General features: G+C 37.0%; 1 protein-coding gene across 2 annotated transcripts in view; it reads right to left on the reverse strand.

Annotated features, from left to right (window-relative positions):
• USP10 (ubiquitin specific peptidase 10) overlaps positions 1-16763 on the reverse strand; it is a 71434-nt gene that overhangs the window by 2735 nt on the left and 51936 nt on the right. For both annotated transcript variants that reach the window (XM_054048737.1, XM_054048736.1), the window contains 7 exons: positions 16489-16544; positions 14347-14450; positions 13906-14005; positions 11948-12128; positions 6239-6404; positions 2907-3051; positions 1420-1485 (listed from right to left, as the gene is read on the reverse strand). In XM_054048737.1, the coding sequence (XP_053904712.1) occupies positions 1420-1485; positions 2907-3051; positions 6239-6404; positions 11948-12128; positions 13906-14005; positions 14347-14450; positions 16489-16544 (818 nt within the window). The remainder of the gene's footprint in view (positions 1-1419; positions 1486-2906; positions 3052-6238; positions 6405-11947; positions 12129-13905; positions 14006-14346; positions 14451-16488; positions 16545-16763) is intronic.

Here is a 16763-nt window from a genome sequence, read left to right on the forward strand (position 1 = left end):
ACAGAATCTACCCTATAAGATTTTCTAGGATGCAGTTTGTATTTTATCTTACTGCAGAAGAATATTTAGGCAAACCTCTTGTTATATTTCTAATTAGAAATATCTTTAATTCTAAAAAAACCTCTTTTTAATCATTAAAATTTTGTATAAGTAGTGCATGCTGTGTGTGTGAAGTTCTGGACTAACAACAATGAACTGGAAACTAAAATGGTGTGTGTCTACAGAACAGGCACAAAAGATGAGTTAGTGGCAATGCAAATTTCCTCATACTGTTTTTATCCAGGCTCTCCAACCCTGTCTTGGAAAGCTCACCCCAGAGGTGAGAATGGTTCCACTAAAGTAACTACTGCCCTCTGCTGAGATTTCCAGTCTTGATGGTACCTTCTGTAACCTGGTTATACCACTTAAACAGAACTGGATCCAAACTACCTCGTCACACAAGCCCACCAGAACTGAAACTAAACTGGTAACCTAGAAGTTAAAAGCTCCAGTCCCCTGAGTTTTTTCTTCTGATGCTAATACAAATAAGCAGGTGCAAATCTTACTAATCTATCTATAGTTTTTAAAAACTGTAGAGATTACTGTTTTGTTTATTAATAAAATGCTTCTGAATATTTATACCAGTTTCCAGTCTTTAATACCAATAACAGGCTTTCATCTGGTACTCCAATATATTCCGACCATAAAAATGTCACTCTAACAGCCAACTCAGTGGGACCTCTATAGTCGTACAATATGCTATTCATAAATTGTCAGACATACTCATCTTGAAAGTGTTTAGAATCATGCAATGAACCAACACCAAAGTGGCAATTTTAAAAGACATTTGAAAAGTTACCCTACAAATCAGTGGTATGTGTCAAATATAGCTATATTAAAGTTGTAGATGTTCTTCTGGCTATGCAAGATGTATTTACCATTCAAGTTGCATGTCACCAACACCAATTCATCATCAATAACAGTTATGCTATACAATTTGTGTTAAGCGTCATCATAAATGAATAATACTCACGGAAGAGTTGATATTTAAAATTTAACCCCGTTGAGAAAAAATGAATATTGATGTACACCACTTGAGACAGAGCAGACCTATATGCATCTTAATAGAAGCTTTGCATTCTGCATTCTTTCATTGAAAAGCAAGTATCTGTATACCCTGTGCAGGATGGATCTGGTACAGAACTGTGATCCTATGTTACTTAGGCAGAAGCTGAAACAATGTGACAGTAATCACATAACAGGAATATTCAGTACTTATCTGTCACTTTACACTAGAACTTACTAATCCTGCAAGTTACATCACTTTAATTTAACATAAACATTTTATAATCCGTCAGCAGTAACTACAACATTTCCACAACCAGAATTCCTATATGTAATGCAATATTTTGGGATAGAGTGACATAAATGACTAAATACCTGCAAAGAGCCGGTAGGTTCTTTGGCCTTTAAAAATCTTGCTTTTCACACCTGGAGATAGTAACTCTGAAAAAGCAAAAGCAATATTTTTAACAAGCTAAAAACTTGTGTGAACAGATGTCAGGTGAACATTTATTTCCATCGAAAGCTTCCTACATCAAAGAAATGGCTGAAACCTCAGCACGCTGACACTGTAGACACTGGAGTCTTTTCTGTGGTGGGAGACAAACTAGTTTCTTACTGCCAGAGCACCGGCCTTTGCATATGGGGTTTCAAGCAAGAGTACCATTCAAAGCTACCCCAGGGAAAAAGAGGAGAGGGGGAAAAGGGCCAAGACACTAGTTAGCTCCCCGCCATGCCTCTTGTTGGAGGATGAGAGGGCTAGCCTGTAAACTGCAGAGACTGTAAAGAATATAGCAGTTGCCCGTCTTGTTGACCTAAGCAGCCTGTAACACACGTTTTACAGATTTCAACCCCCCACACACACACCCGAGTATGTATTAAAAACAAAAACCCCAAGATCAAATCATACTATCTGATAAAGTAAATACATCATTTATAATGTTATAATGTATCCCTACATAATTAGCCTTGCAATTTCCAGGTAGCTTGGAACATATTGCAGACAGCAAAAAAATATTGATCAATCTGAACTACTGGTTGACTGAACAGCGAATGTCAGAATAAAAAGTTTCAATGCAGCAAGGTACATATATTATTCTGGTGTTTATATACACAACACATTTTGTAAAATGAATAGATCTTAACATTTAAAAATTGAAGAAACTTTATAATGCATTAACATTTGACCTACCTATTTGATTGCTTTGATGTTTTTAGTTTGATTTTAGTTTGGTCTTAATTTCTCCTCTCCAGCCCAATCAATGGTTTTTATAATGGTGGTTTTACCACCTCTTTGGATGGATTCCGAGCTGAAGTACTTTTATTAATTATTTGATTAACAGCAGCCTTGTCCAGGGTACTCCAATCAGCTGAGGGAGGGCAATGTACGAACACATGGTACAGTCATCCCTCAGCCCTGAAGAGCTTTCAGTCTCAAGCCCCAATTCTACAAGTTTCACTCAGCTGGACACTGGACCTGCATGAGCCCCCACTGAAGTCAATGGAGCCTGATAAATGTTCCAGGGTCTGTCTACATGGAGTTCTTTGAAGGATTGGGGTCTAAATTAAGACAGTGCAGGCAGCAAGTGCTGTAAAAAAAAAAAAAAACTAAAAAACCTGAGCACATCAGCTCGAAGCATCATTGGACTGTATTCTCCTAATTCACAGCTAGGACAGACACAAAATAAGGCACACAAGATAATACAGATTTCATTTAGATTATTAGAGTTTTCGCATGTATACAACCCAACAGAAAAAAATCAAGTCTCTCCTATACTGAGCTTGCAAAAATTCACTATTACCCTTTGGAAATCATAGAAAATTCTCTTTTCCTCAAAACAAAAAGTTTTATTTAAGAGTTTCACCTTTACTAATTTCCAGGTCAACGGGATACTCAATATTCTTGATAAGCTTCTGGCATCCACCAGTTTTCTCATATACAAATCTTTTGAGGTGTAACACAAGAACAGGAGGGAGCTCTTCTAGGGTCACCCTTCGACTGATCTCCACCTAATACAGAGAACACAAAAATGCATTAAAATTATATCTTAATTTTAGGATCAGTATATTTTGAAGTTAACCCCTTTGAAAACAAAAAGGAAGGGAACATGATTAGTGTGTAGAACAAAAATTTTATCTAAATTACGCCACTTGAAAATGTCTGTATTGTGTTAGTTTTATGACAAATATCCCGTTGTTTGTGCACTTTAAGCCTCTAAAGCGCATTGGATTTTCCCACTGAAGTGTTATCTTCAAGGAAAAAGTATTACAATTTAATATAATATCCTGTGGGGTTCTTTCCATGGGAGTTCTTTAATCTAGGGACTTACTATATATTTATGAAACAGGAAAAAAATAGCTGGTGGAAATGATGGAGCTCAACATTAAGATTTAGAAATACACTGTTCCATGAATTAGTTTTGTTCGTGCAGTCTATTTGCCTGACTTTGCAGGATTACTTAACACCCTGTGAAGTGGTGGAAATACTGGTACCAATGCAAGTACTCATCACACACAGATCAGTTGCATATTATGTCATAGCACTGTATGTAGATAAGCACATAAGGATCACAACTGATGGATGAAACCGGAGCCACTGAACTATTAAAAGGAGGTCAGGACTGATGACGGTAACATAAAATAGGAACAAAAAAGCCATTGAAGGTTTTTCTGTTGCCTCCTTTATGCTACAAGACTCTTACCTGCAAAGTACACAGCACTGATCAACAAGTTATGAACAGCCAGAATTTACAGATGGCAGGTTTTGAGTTCCATCATGAACACACGTTTAAGTATTACTATATTAGGACAACGTAAATACTTGGAAGCTCTGCAACATCCTAAACCAGTGGTTCTCAACCTATTTACCATTGTGGGCCACATATATGGCCCACAATGTGTTATGTGGGCCGCATCCAATACTACCTGTATGGCCCTGAGGATATCACGTGGGCTGCAACTCTGTGCTGATTGGGCTGCAAGCGGGCTGTGGGTTGAGAACCAGTGCCCTAAACACAAGGGGCTTAGAGTAATATTTCTGTCTTCACTTTTTGTCTTTAATTTAGTTTTATTAATGGACACATCTTTCTCATAACTCAAAAATGGTTTCATCTTTTTTTTTTTTTTTAAAGCCTTAGGCTGAGATTAAACACCAAAATTTTAACTTCAAAGGGAAAAAAACCTGGTGATTCTTAAGAGGGAGTGAAAATAGGGAATCAGAAGGGCAAGCTATATTTACGGTGCATGGTTGTCCTCCTAAACCTGAGAAACCACAAAAAGTGTAGCTCAAAATCTTGAGAATCTGAGACAGTTAATGATGCTCTCACATTAACAATCATATTTTAACAGAATATTGCGTAAAAATTTAAAACTAAATATAACAAAGGACAGTAACACCATCATAGCATCTTTCAACCTGACAATTACATTAGCATTCCCGCCTGCTACAGAATGAGGACTAAACCATCAGGTTCTGGGGATTTTCAATAGAAAATCTCCAGCTGAAGAGCTCTGGGCTTTGCTTAGCTAATAATACTTTAAGACGGGGGAGGGGGGGAGTTATAAATATAAGACATGGATCCAAGACCTCTTGAGTGCTAATCCTAACATTGACACTCTTTCTGATGTTATTTAAGCATCTCGTTTTTTTCCCCATCTGGAAAGTCTGGATGAAATACCTGCCTTCCCCACAACGATGTTTTGAGAATTAACATCTGTAAACTGCTAGGTATGCACTAAACATTATTAACGTTCAATATTTTCACAACAACATGTAATAAAAATCTTCTATTTTTTCCTGAATATCTGTTGAAAAAGAAAGATCTAAAAGGCATTTTTGGATGCTTTTATTTCCACTCAGACACTAAACCAGACCAAATCACTAGCACCTAAACTGAACACCCATTTCTTCCAAAACCCATAACAGAACAGTGGGTTGTCCCTAAAGAAGTTAAAACCATCTGCAACAAAAACCAAAAAGAAGTGACTAGCAAAACAAAATCCTTGTGGTAAATTATGAGCTTGCATTGCAAATGTTCCTTCCACATCAGAAGAAATCCCTAAAATATTTTTGCACTTCTACTCCTACTAGAGGACTGGATATATAATCCAGACAAAAGCTGACTGTCTACCTATAACTTTTCAAGGAAAATAGTTTTCCATTCATTCTCCAGTCACAATTATATTCTGAATGTTTATCTAAACTGTGAGGTAGGTAAAATATATGGAAACAATGCCTTCTGTGAAGAATGACCCTATGTTCAAAGGCCCCCTTTGCTTCTTTGTCTGTTTAAGGTAATTAGGAACACACTGCACATATTTTAATCTGAGAACCTTCTGTTGACCATGCACAGATGCGACTATGTAGATACTAATTCTTTACTCACACACAGTAAATAGACCATAAGATCAGCCAGTTGGAGAAAAGGATGAGAATAGTGTGAGGAAACTCAAAGCAAAATATAATATATCCCATCATTCAAGAGCAGAAATTGCCAAACTGCAATGCACAGAGAGCACATAGTGCTTTCCCAATATAGCTTTTGCATGAGAATAATTGTTGTAGTTTTCACATGGATATTATGCTATTGTAGTTAAATGAGGCTCAGAGTACAAAAAAAAGTTTGGGAACTTTTCTTATGGATGGTCGCCAGGCTGTTCCTTCTAACCCAAGAAGAGAAAGCAACAGGTCAGCGTTCTGAGTCATGAGACTGTTATAAATATCTACTTCAAAAGCCAGGAAATACTCTCAACCAAGCAACATTTTGAAGCACGTCTGTCTTACTAGAAGTGTCTGGCAACACCCAGGTCACCTGAGCTTCTGTGCTTTAAAATTAGTGAAAATTTGTTTTCCTTACAACAGTACATATTACCACTTCTCAAACAGAGTTAATTTAATGTATATGCCTCTCCCGGCCCGCCCCCAAAATCCCAAACCAACTATTACACCAGTTCTGCAAATAAATGAAATCATTTACAGTAAATCAGTGTAACAGAGTTAGTGTGTCTTCTTGTTTGAGTGACCTTGACTGTATGTGTTAAATATGTAGTACACTTGTACTATTCCTTGCAAGATTAGTACCTCTTAACATGAGGATTAATGTTCAAGCAACTAGTGAAAAACCAACAGCTATATGAAAAGCCCTTAAAATGTAATGTTTGACTATAAAAAGGTCCAGCAGACAAGACCAGAACACACCTCCTGTTTGGTTTTTGTGGTGTAACCCTGGACAGACTCTCTTGCCACCAAGCTTTCCAATGCATCCTGGACTGTGCGTATCTTGTCAGACTGGATATCCAGTTGTAGAGTGAAAAATGGCTGCAGAGTGGCAGACTCCTTAGAACTCTGCTGGTAAACCACAGATCTACAGAAACAGGAAACAATGTTGCATATTAGATTTACAATAGAACCTCAAAGATACGAACAACAGAGTTACGTACTAACTGGTCAACCGGACACCATGTGAAACCTGAAGTAACCAATCAGGCAGCAGCAGAGACCAAAAGAAAATAAATAAATAAAAATAAAAAAGCAAATATTGTACAGTACCTAGATTGCATCTTAAAGATAGGCACCTCTGGGCTGCTTGTCCCCACCCCCACCTGCCACTTACAGCAAGATGCGGGGGCTACCAGCTCAAGGTAGCCAGAGCCAGCAGAAGCAGTGCTGGGGTCTGTGCCACTTTGACCCCCCCCCTCCACCGGGATGGGGACGTGCTGTTTACACCCCCACCCCCACAGGGAGTGGGACAAGCCTGCAAACTCACGCCAGCACTGAGCAGGGCGCTCGGCTCCAGCTGAAGCCTGGCTTGGAGTGTCAGGTGCTAGGTCTGGAGTCTAAACTGTGCTTTGTTCAGAGTTACGGACAACCTCCATTTCCGGGGTGTCCATAGTCTACTGTATAGTCATCCTTCAAAATTTAACAGCGGAGAAGCTACTAGTCAGGGTGTCTAAAAAATGAGTTTTTGGGGAAAATAAAAAAAAATAATTTTTTAAATTTAAATCAAGATTTTTTTAATTTGTTATTTAAATCATATTAAGTTTTTCTTTTTAAAATCAATCCACCTGCTACTAGAAAGAGGACACTGAAATGCACCTATGAATCTACCCACATGTTCTTTACCTTAGACCTTAGTCCATCCCGTGCTTTGCTGCACATTGGGCTACCAAAATCAACACAAATATCAAGGTTAAGCAACCTGATTTCACTTTAATGCAATTTCAAGTACAATGATTTTGTTTAATATTGGTTAACCTGTATAACTAGTTAGTATATTTAAATCAGTGTATTTATGCATAGCTTATTTGGCAAGATATCATCATACACTTGGAGGAGCATATGATCACTCCGTTTGTTTTCACTTTTCTTTTAAAGAACTTCAGTTGAGGTTACTGTGGTGCCAACAAAAGCCAGGGGTATCAAAATCACCTAAAGGTGACTGTGGAATCATCCAATTGAGAAAAGGGGGAGGGGGGAGGAATCTTTGACAACTAAACAAAAAAGAAACTGATTTTGAAGTAGTGTGTTTTACAATGAATTATGTTTAAATCTACTAATCTTCTGTTAGTTTGGGGTCTTCAAAATAATTAGTCACATTTTTCTTTACAAGTTTTGCAGTATATTCACCTACTTCTCTCCACAGTATAAGAGAGTAATAGCTTGATTTATCAAAAACCTCACACATTGGGGAACAGTTATGCAGAAAGTGAAATTTACACTGAAGATACAAGTACCTACAATACAAAATCAGGTCTGTCATGTAGGTTTTTCCAACACTGTTTCCCAAGCTGTCTAATAGAAGCTTGACAATAAAATTACATTATCTTCTCCACTTGGCAAATGTCATATCTTCGCTATGTTGCTAACTACAAAATAGCCAAGATAGCTCAGCTTTGTTTACTTCTGTGGAACATGGACAGTTCTGGGAAAGGTGTTCGGAAATGACTTATTGCTGGAGAGAAGCATATGGTGCTCATGCGGAAACTGAAAATGATGTAATTAACATTTTAATTTCTCAATGATGATGCTGGATTTTTGAAACATTAAATGTTTTAGAACAGATATTAAGAACTGACAAGTACTAATGGTTATCTAGTCATTTTGTAATGTTGCTGTGAAAATTTTAACTGAGTTCAGGTTCTCTAATCATAATACTTTAAAATTTAAAATCTCTACATGGTTTCTAACAATATATTCCAGAATAGCTTTAGAATTTGTTTTTTCCCCAAGTCAGATTTTGCAGCCAGGCTTTGTTCACTTATTGGTTTGTCTTGAATACAAACTAGAGTCTTTTAGTCTTTGTGTGTTAAAGTAATAGAACCAGCTTCCTATTTATATTTGGAAATTTAAATCAATTTCAGCTTTTATATGAAAACTGAATATATGGTTTGATAGTTTAATTGTTTGCCAAAGACACTAACAAAAGGAGATTTTTTTATTGATTTTCAGCTTGCTTGAATCTTGGTTAAAAATATATCTAATCACGCTTTGTTTTTGAAGATGGTATTTAAAAGCACAACCAATAATGTCTTTACAGCTAAATAAGTTATTGTTTGACATGTTACAGTCCTTCAGAAAACTCTGAAATAGCAAGTCTTAAAATAAACCACAATTCAAGTCACTATGTTGAACTCTCAGAATTATCAGTTAAATATTAACATAGAAGTTTAATATTTGTACTGCAAGCTTGTATTAAAAACAGCTCCTTTGATTCAGGCACAGGCCTGAAGCACCAACAAAAGGCCAATCCATCTTTGGCTATGTATTTTCCTTAGAGTGAAAGGACTCTACCATAGACATTGGCATCTTTATTTCAGGTTACTATTGCCTTCTTGGCTTATATTTAAGGACAAAACCTTCAATTCATGTGAAGCCTGATGTTTTATAAAAAGAAAAAAAATTCTCCACTGTTGAGAGTTGTGCTGTTTTTGAGACACTTTCCCATTCCCCCCTAACTTGATTATTTAATGTAATAATCTACTGCAAAATATAGTAAACGAAGTACAGTACACAAACTTCAACCAGTTAAAATCAACAAACAGAAGATGAGATTAATCTATAAATAAAGATAATATTCCAAAATGTAATTTCCAGTGGTAAATGTTTTTTTTAAAACAGAATTAGAAATACAACTAAACTATGCACTTTTTTCAAAAGTGCATAAAAGTACTGCATTAGATAGCAACAATATTGCTGGACTTTAGGTTTGCATAATATTTAATGTACAAAGCATTTTCTTTTGTAGAAACTACAGCAAAAGTTAGTCACAAGGAAAAAATGCAGCAGTTTAAACAAAATACAGGATTATTTCAACCACAAGTTATTGGAAGGATTTGAACAATAGTATGATATAGAAATGTTTCAAAAAATTTCTTTTGAAAATGTGGGTTGTTCATAATTTCCTTGCTAGTGTAGTAGCACTAATAGCGTTTATTGATACTAAGTGGGTGCAGCTAGTGTATAAAAACAGCTTTCAAATGTCTTCAAAGCAAAGTTCTTCCCATGCATAAGCACACACCTGATTTTTTCCATCACAGAGCATCTGAGAGTAAAGTCAGTGCATCTTGCAAGCAACATTTTTGCCAGGCCTCTGACTTACATGTATGCCAAATTTGCATGAAAAATATTTGAAATTTGAATGACAAATATTTGAAGTTTGAACAAGTTACAAATGTAAAAGCACTCTGTTAATGCACAAAATCAGAAGCCCAATGAAAATGTGGACCTACAGGTTGATGTTTAAGTGTTTATAACCATCTACTTTTTTCTTCACAAAATATTATTTACAGAAATGATGCCTAAGTAGGAATGCAACAAATCAATTAAACAAATGTAGACGAGAGGCTAAAATCTCTCTAAGCAAAACGGTGCCAATTCAACCATGTTTTCTTAGTTCTCTTTTCCATTTGATTTTTCTATTTCTGATGCTTTTATTTGGTGAACTACTACAACAATTTTGCCTTTAAATCCTCCCTATTTCTACCCTCAGCCCTAGCAGAGAAAGCTTTCCAACATCTCAAGACAGGATACTGTTTCTGCGGTCTACTGTGTGACCTAGTTTGTAGGCTGAATGAGATGGGTGGGCTGAAAGTATACAACAGATGTGGAAATGGACCTTGCGGTTCTGCTGCTCGATGCAAATTTATCCTCTTTTTCAGTAATCCCTCAAATTTATTGTCTGTGGATTTCAACAGGGGACACAGTGTTCTCCCAAATATCCATAATTTCATTTTAACTAATTTATGAAATAATCATACCGAGATCTAAACTGCCCTGGCCATGACAAATACACACTTCCAATATATATATATATATATATATATATAAGGGTGACAGGGAAATTTTCCAGTAAGTACAGACATCTGTCTGCCAATTCTATGGAAAACATCTTTTTATTTGCCAGCTGTCTGACTCAAATCGCTGAAGAATAATTTCAGTGTTTTGCATATGGAAGGAACCAACCAGTTTTATTCATACTTCTAGACTGCATACCTGGCAACAGAAGGAGTGCAAAACTAGCAATTAAATGTCTGCCCTCCATTTTAAAAATAATTCTTCATACTCTAACATTTGTTGTTTTGGAATATGTTTCCTTTAAGTATTTACTCTGCCTTTATAGTCTAAACTATTTATTTTTAAATAATGCTTTTTAAATTATTTTTTTCATATCCCCTTTTTGCCTTCCTGTACTCCTATCTGGGCCTCTACTCCACATCACTGCAAGCTGTTGCAAGAATTAATAATTGAATTAAAAAAAGATCTCTTTGGGTGTGAATTTTTTTTTTAAATAAAAGCATAGCATAAGGTTAGGACTACGTTAGAGAGCTTACAGCTGTGCCACTGTAGCACTTCTGGTGCAGACACTAAACCGACGGGAGAAAGCTCTCCTATTGGCTTCGTTACTCCAGCCCACATGAGCAGCAGTAACTATGTCAGCAGGAGAAACTCTCCCACAGACATAGCGCTATGCACACCAGCGCTTACGTTGTTGTAATTTACATCGCTCAGGATGGGTAGTTTATTCACACCCCTGAGCAACGTAAGTTATGCTGACAAACTGTAGCACAGAAATAGCCTTAGTCTTTCTTGCTTCTGGGAAGCAGTATTGTCTAAAGAACTGACAGTCAGTGTTGCCTCTAATTTTTCCTATGCATGCGTGGAATGAATTTTGTTACGTGCACCAATACGGAGGTGATGTGATACATCACCTCCATACTGGTGCACATAACACAATTCATATGGTGAGGGTGGGGCCGAGGGGTTCAGAGTGTGGGAGGGGGCTCTCCCCCCGGCCGCAGCAAGTCCTGTCTGACAGTCATGTCTTTTGAGTTCTATTCCCATTTTTCTCCACTCACTGTCTTTGTGAACTACACCAGACACTCACTATATCTGTTAATCCACATATAAAAAGGGCTAGCACTTCACAAGACGGTTCTAAACCTGAACTATTTAATTATTGTAAAGTTCTTTAGATCTTTGCATGAAAGTATATGTATTTTTTCAACTTATATTCAAAAACAATTGTTGTAGATCTCGGTTCTTCAAGCCAACCTTTGCTCTGTAAAACATATAACAAGATGCACCTATTATGTGACACAGACCACAAACTGATTTTTGGGAACTAACCTACACAATGACATGAAATCTTTTGAACTCTCTCTTCTGGAAGACTGTTTCATGATTAGGATGTTAAGCTTCCCTGGCCTTTGTGGACTAGTCACATTTCCTTTTTTAAACCACCAAAAACTGGTCATGGAATAATGGTGCAGTCTCCGGTGGCTGTGTATCTTCTCAGTTGCAAAGCAATGGAAAAATTTATGGGTGAAGGCAATGCAGCCCATGCCGCCACACAACTGCAAAAGAGTATCATTTATTGTATTAAAAATAGTCTAATAAAAGGTACCATACCTTATGTGACCACCAAAAATATCTGTAATAGGAGTCTGAACAAAGTCAGCCTGTCGAGTAACTGATGATTTGTTGCGGGGCCCGACTTGTTCCCATTCATCCTCACTACCTTCTCCTTGTTCATCCTGATCCTCCTCTTCATTTACAGATTGCGTCTCAGGACCATTGGAAACACAGATTTCTTAAGAAGAAGAAAAGTGTGTAGATATTGATTTAAACAAATAAAATAATCCCCAACTTTTCCTTAAAAGAGAGAGAGAGAGAGCTGGTAAACAACAGGATTATCTTTAGTGATTAGAAATAGGTCCCTGACGTGTCTGGAGTTGTAATGAAAGGTATAGTTTTAAAAACACACTATCAAAAGTTTTGATTCAGAACTTGTATGATGTGGTTTCAAGTTTATCCTCTTTATAGTAATAATTATCAGAAGATTAGGAGGCTTTCATATTTTACTTAAAAAAAACTTGTGAAAAGTCAAGTTTGAGACAATATTCTGCACAATTCCTTGAGCATTTTGCAACTGGGAATACTCAAATGTTTAATGGAATGCAGTTTATCTACATAACATAATCACACATGAAAAAACAAGTAAGTTCAATGTAGCTTTAGATAATTAACCTTTGCGGCTGTACTTTAGAAATTTAAGGGCTGTTCTTGAAAATTAAAACCTTGGCTTATCAAGACACCATTGTTGCCTGGGTATTTTACAGTACACACAAGGTTTAGCAAATATTTGTATGGGTGCCAAACAAAGAAAGTTATGTACTTAATGTAGCTAGGGAATATGAAATGATAGTGCTACATCATAGAGAATTTACCCAGTTAAATAGATTGGATACCAAACCTTAAAAAAACCAAAATTCATAATGACAAGACTGTACTGCTGTAGTAGTGGTGTTTTATTTTTAAATTGGGCAACCATCAAACAAAAATAAAACAGTTGCTGTAAGATAAAGCTCCATTTTTAAATTCACTGTAAATCCTGTCAGTTCTTTCAGGGTAAGATGTGGAGTTTTCAGTTTATATTTTTTTCACTTCAGCAACAAAGCACTAGTAAAATCAGTTAATATGTTCCATTATAAATGGGTACAAAATTATTAAAAATTCTTTGTCTAGGAAGCTTGTTGTACAGAAAACAACAAGAGCTTAACCAACAGTTGATCAGAGGTCACTGACATAAGCTACACCAGTGGTAGGCAACCTGCGGCCAATCAGGGTAATCCGCTGGTGGGCCGCCAGACCATTTGTTTACATTTGCACAGCTGCTCGCAGCTCCCGGTGGCCGCGGTTCGCCGTTCTTGGCCAATGGGAGCTGCGGGAAGCAACAGGTTGCCCACCACTGCGCTACACTGTTACACTATACATCAACCACGTAGAGAAAGAAATTTTAAAACCATAATTCAGATACTGTGAATAGTTGGAAACCACGGCTCTACTTGGTAGCAAAATCTGTTTTAAAGTAAATCATCCTGAGTTTTGATCACTCTCACTTGAGTTAGGTACCCTAATAATACAGAAGTCAGTAGCTAAGGAACGGAGTTCATACCTTTAACAAGAAGCTACTTTATTGTTATGAGATCAAGTCCAATATGCCTATATGACCAACCTAACTGGGGAAGCATCTCATTGATTCAGTAGCTTTCATTGTAACACCTTACATCTTTGCCCCCCCCACCCCCAAAAAAATCCTCTCCAGGATTAAATTTGGCATGTACGGTCCCATTCTATCTACAGTATTTACTGGTTTTCACAATGAAAAACTGTTCAAAATAAAAGCTATAGATTTCTGTCTTTTGTGTAAGCTCCCACTGGTGCTATGTCATGACTGGCATCTTCTCCACACGTTCAAACCACTCTCCTAGAGTTAATTCATTCTCCCTCCTTTCACCCTTCCAAAAAGAAAAGCCATTACAGTTAAGTATTTGAAAATGAATTCAGCTTGCTACCAACGAGCTTACTTTCATTGTGTGGGGAAAGAAGTTTCTTTAGGGTCAGCATTTCCTCATGTAGCCCATTTAGGATAAATCCCAGGTATTCTTCAGCATCTTCTTGTCTGCCCTGAATACAAGATTAATTATTTAAATTATTATACCGCTGTACGGGGTCTACAATTTTAAGCAGATTCAGAACATTGTCCCCTTAATTTTCAGATACTTTAGTGAAACTGTGAGGTATTTTGTATCAAACAGCACTATCAGTTATGATAAAACTCAGAGCCTAAGAAGAAAAAACTAACTTTAACTGTGAAATATAATTTTTTGTGTGTGAAACAAACACAGGACTGATTTTATGGCTTTTATTTTGTTAAGAAAAATATTAAGAATATTGGCTGCTTTGAAATGCAATTTAGTTTATGTACACTGTTAGATACATGCACTTTAAAGATTTTTAAACAGCACCTTTTCTGACAGGCTTGACTTGATAACCGTCAGCAGCCTATAGATGTATGTTGGTTCAAAGGCAGCTCCAGGCCGGATGTCTCTTGCAATTTTATCACCTAAAGCTGCAAGGCAAACAGAAGTGACATAATATCAAAATAAGCAATATTGAGAAAGCATGAAGTGGAAAGTTAGACTCACTGCTTCACCAAGTAGTTATATGACCAAGCAGCTGAAATAAACCATATTCAAATGACATGTTATGAGCTGTTTGACCAAAAGGAAGACTGTGTGTGTATTAAGATTTAATTTTTTATGATTTCCAGAGAAAGTATTAAAGTGTATTAATGACTAACAAGTTCAATGTCAAAAATGTTTCAAGAACTTATATTTCCCCCCTTTATAAAAACATTCTCTAGCACAAATGCATTAATTTTACTCCACAAAACCTGCCCAAACAAAAAGAACATCTTCATCTTCTAACTTATCAAATGGTGTGTGGTGTTTTATTTATTTTTTTAAACAGACATGTTTTAGTATAGCATTGTAATAGCTACTATCAGCATTAACATAAAGTGTCACCTGCAATCTCTCCCTATTTCATCCAGTTCGGGTATTTTATCTAGCAGTTTAAGAACTGAATCCCACACACCTTTTTTCTGTTTTACACTTGTTACAAAGGCTTCACAGATCTTACGTGGCTTTTAGAATCCAGAAATGATTTTTGATGATTTTTAAATAGTTTTTGACCAACTAAGATTCTCTTAAATTAAGATTAGAATCTCTATGACAGGGGTTGGCAACGTTCGGCACGCGGCTCGCCAGGGTAAGCCGCTTCTCGCCACCCCCATTGGCCCGGGACGGCGAACCGCAGCCGTGATTGGCCGAACCTGCCGCGTCAGCAGGTAAATAAAACTGGCCTGGCCCGGCCCGCCAGGGTGCTTACCCTGGCGAGCCGTGTGCCGAACGTTGCCGACCCCTGCTCTATGATATGGCCTTTTTTTCTGCAACTTTCCTCAAGAATCATGTGTCTACTTGAATCAGTAGATGGTCCAGAAAAACTAACACCAAGTCAGTATTTTAAAAGATGTTAATCTCTTACACTTTACCAAATTGAGCTGACCAGAACATATGAGAAAATGAACGAATTTACAATTCTGGATTTTTTTTTCCCCCCCTGTGTCTATTTTGTACTCAGAGAAAACCTATTCTTAAGTCTCTTGGTTTATGTTCCTATTACTAACAGGTCACTTGTTACATTATATATCAGCTAGGGAAAAACCCATTTATTTATCTAGCATGTGCATAGTCGTGTAGCCAAGCGATGGCATCTTCAGTGGCGTGATGCAGTTCTTCTAGGCCACCGCTGAACCTAGTCGGCAGGCATTCATCAACAATGTGCATCATCGTCTATATTGTACCACAGCTGCACAAAAGACTGTCACGAAGGCCCCAGCAATACTGGTTGGCTGCACAAAGACTGCCCGGTCCAGAACGTGTTCAACAGGGACCACTGGCGACGAGGCAGGTCAAAACCAGGCAGGCAAATTGTGGGGTCGGGAAAAACCCATAAAAGTTATTGACGCTGAACGTTCAAACTAATGAAGACATCTGGCCTCAGAAACTATGCTGACAGATTACCATCTGTAGTTAAAATGACCCCAAAAATTAATCACATAAGTAAGACAGATTTGTTTCACCAAGGCAAAAACTAAAAGACAAACCAAAGAAATATCTCACCTGTTTGGAAGTCATTGGAACTAATGACTCATTTCCATGGTATCTTTTGTAGTATGAAACACTACCATTAATTATCTAACCCAGAATAGTATAACAAATGTAAATAAATTTCTCAAGTAAAACTAGAGTTTTTTTGTAAATGCATAATACAATGGATTAGTCTGAGATAATGTGAAACCCATGAGACAGCTTAATTACATAGAGAAATGCTTTTTCTTTCCTTATGTATGTGATGGACCCTTTTCAGGTACAGCACAAGTCATATTTAGAAAATTATGTATATTGCATTAGTGCTTATGAACTCCAATCCCATTACATCAGGCACTACCCAAAACACACAATAAGGAAAGGATCCCGCCCTCAAAGAGTTTATACCATTTGATGTTTAGCAATCTATTCTGAAGACTTTTTTTCCCCACTCACCTTGTTTTGCTTTAGGAGGTACTGGCATATTAGTGAACTCGTTCATTAGACGAACACTGAAATAGAAAGGAAACAACAACTGGGCATCACCACCATGTTAACTAAATATTATTTATCTATACAGGATAGATTTCCATGTAAATCAGTCAAAATATTAGATCAAAGTGGGCCCTAGCTGGCCAAAATCAAGCTAAGATCATACTATAATAAAGTGAGTAATATTAGGTTCAAATATGTGAAAATGAACATGGTCACTGGTAGTCTGATAAGGTAAA

This window comes from Malaclemys terrapin, chromosome 14 (genome assembly GCF_027887155.1).
Source record: "Malaclemys terrapin pileata isolate rMalTer1 chromosome 14, rMalTer1.hap1, whole genome shotgun sequence".
NCBI lineage: Eukaryota > Metazoa > Chordata > Testudines > Emydidae > Malaclemys > Malaclemys terrapin.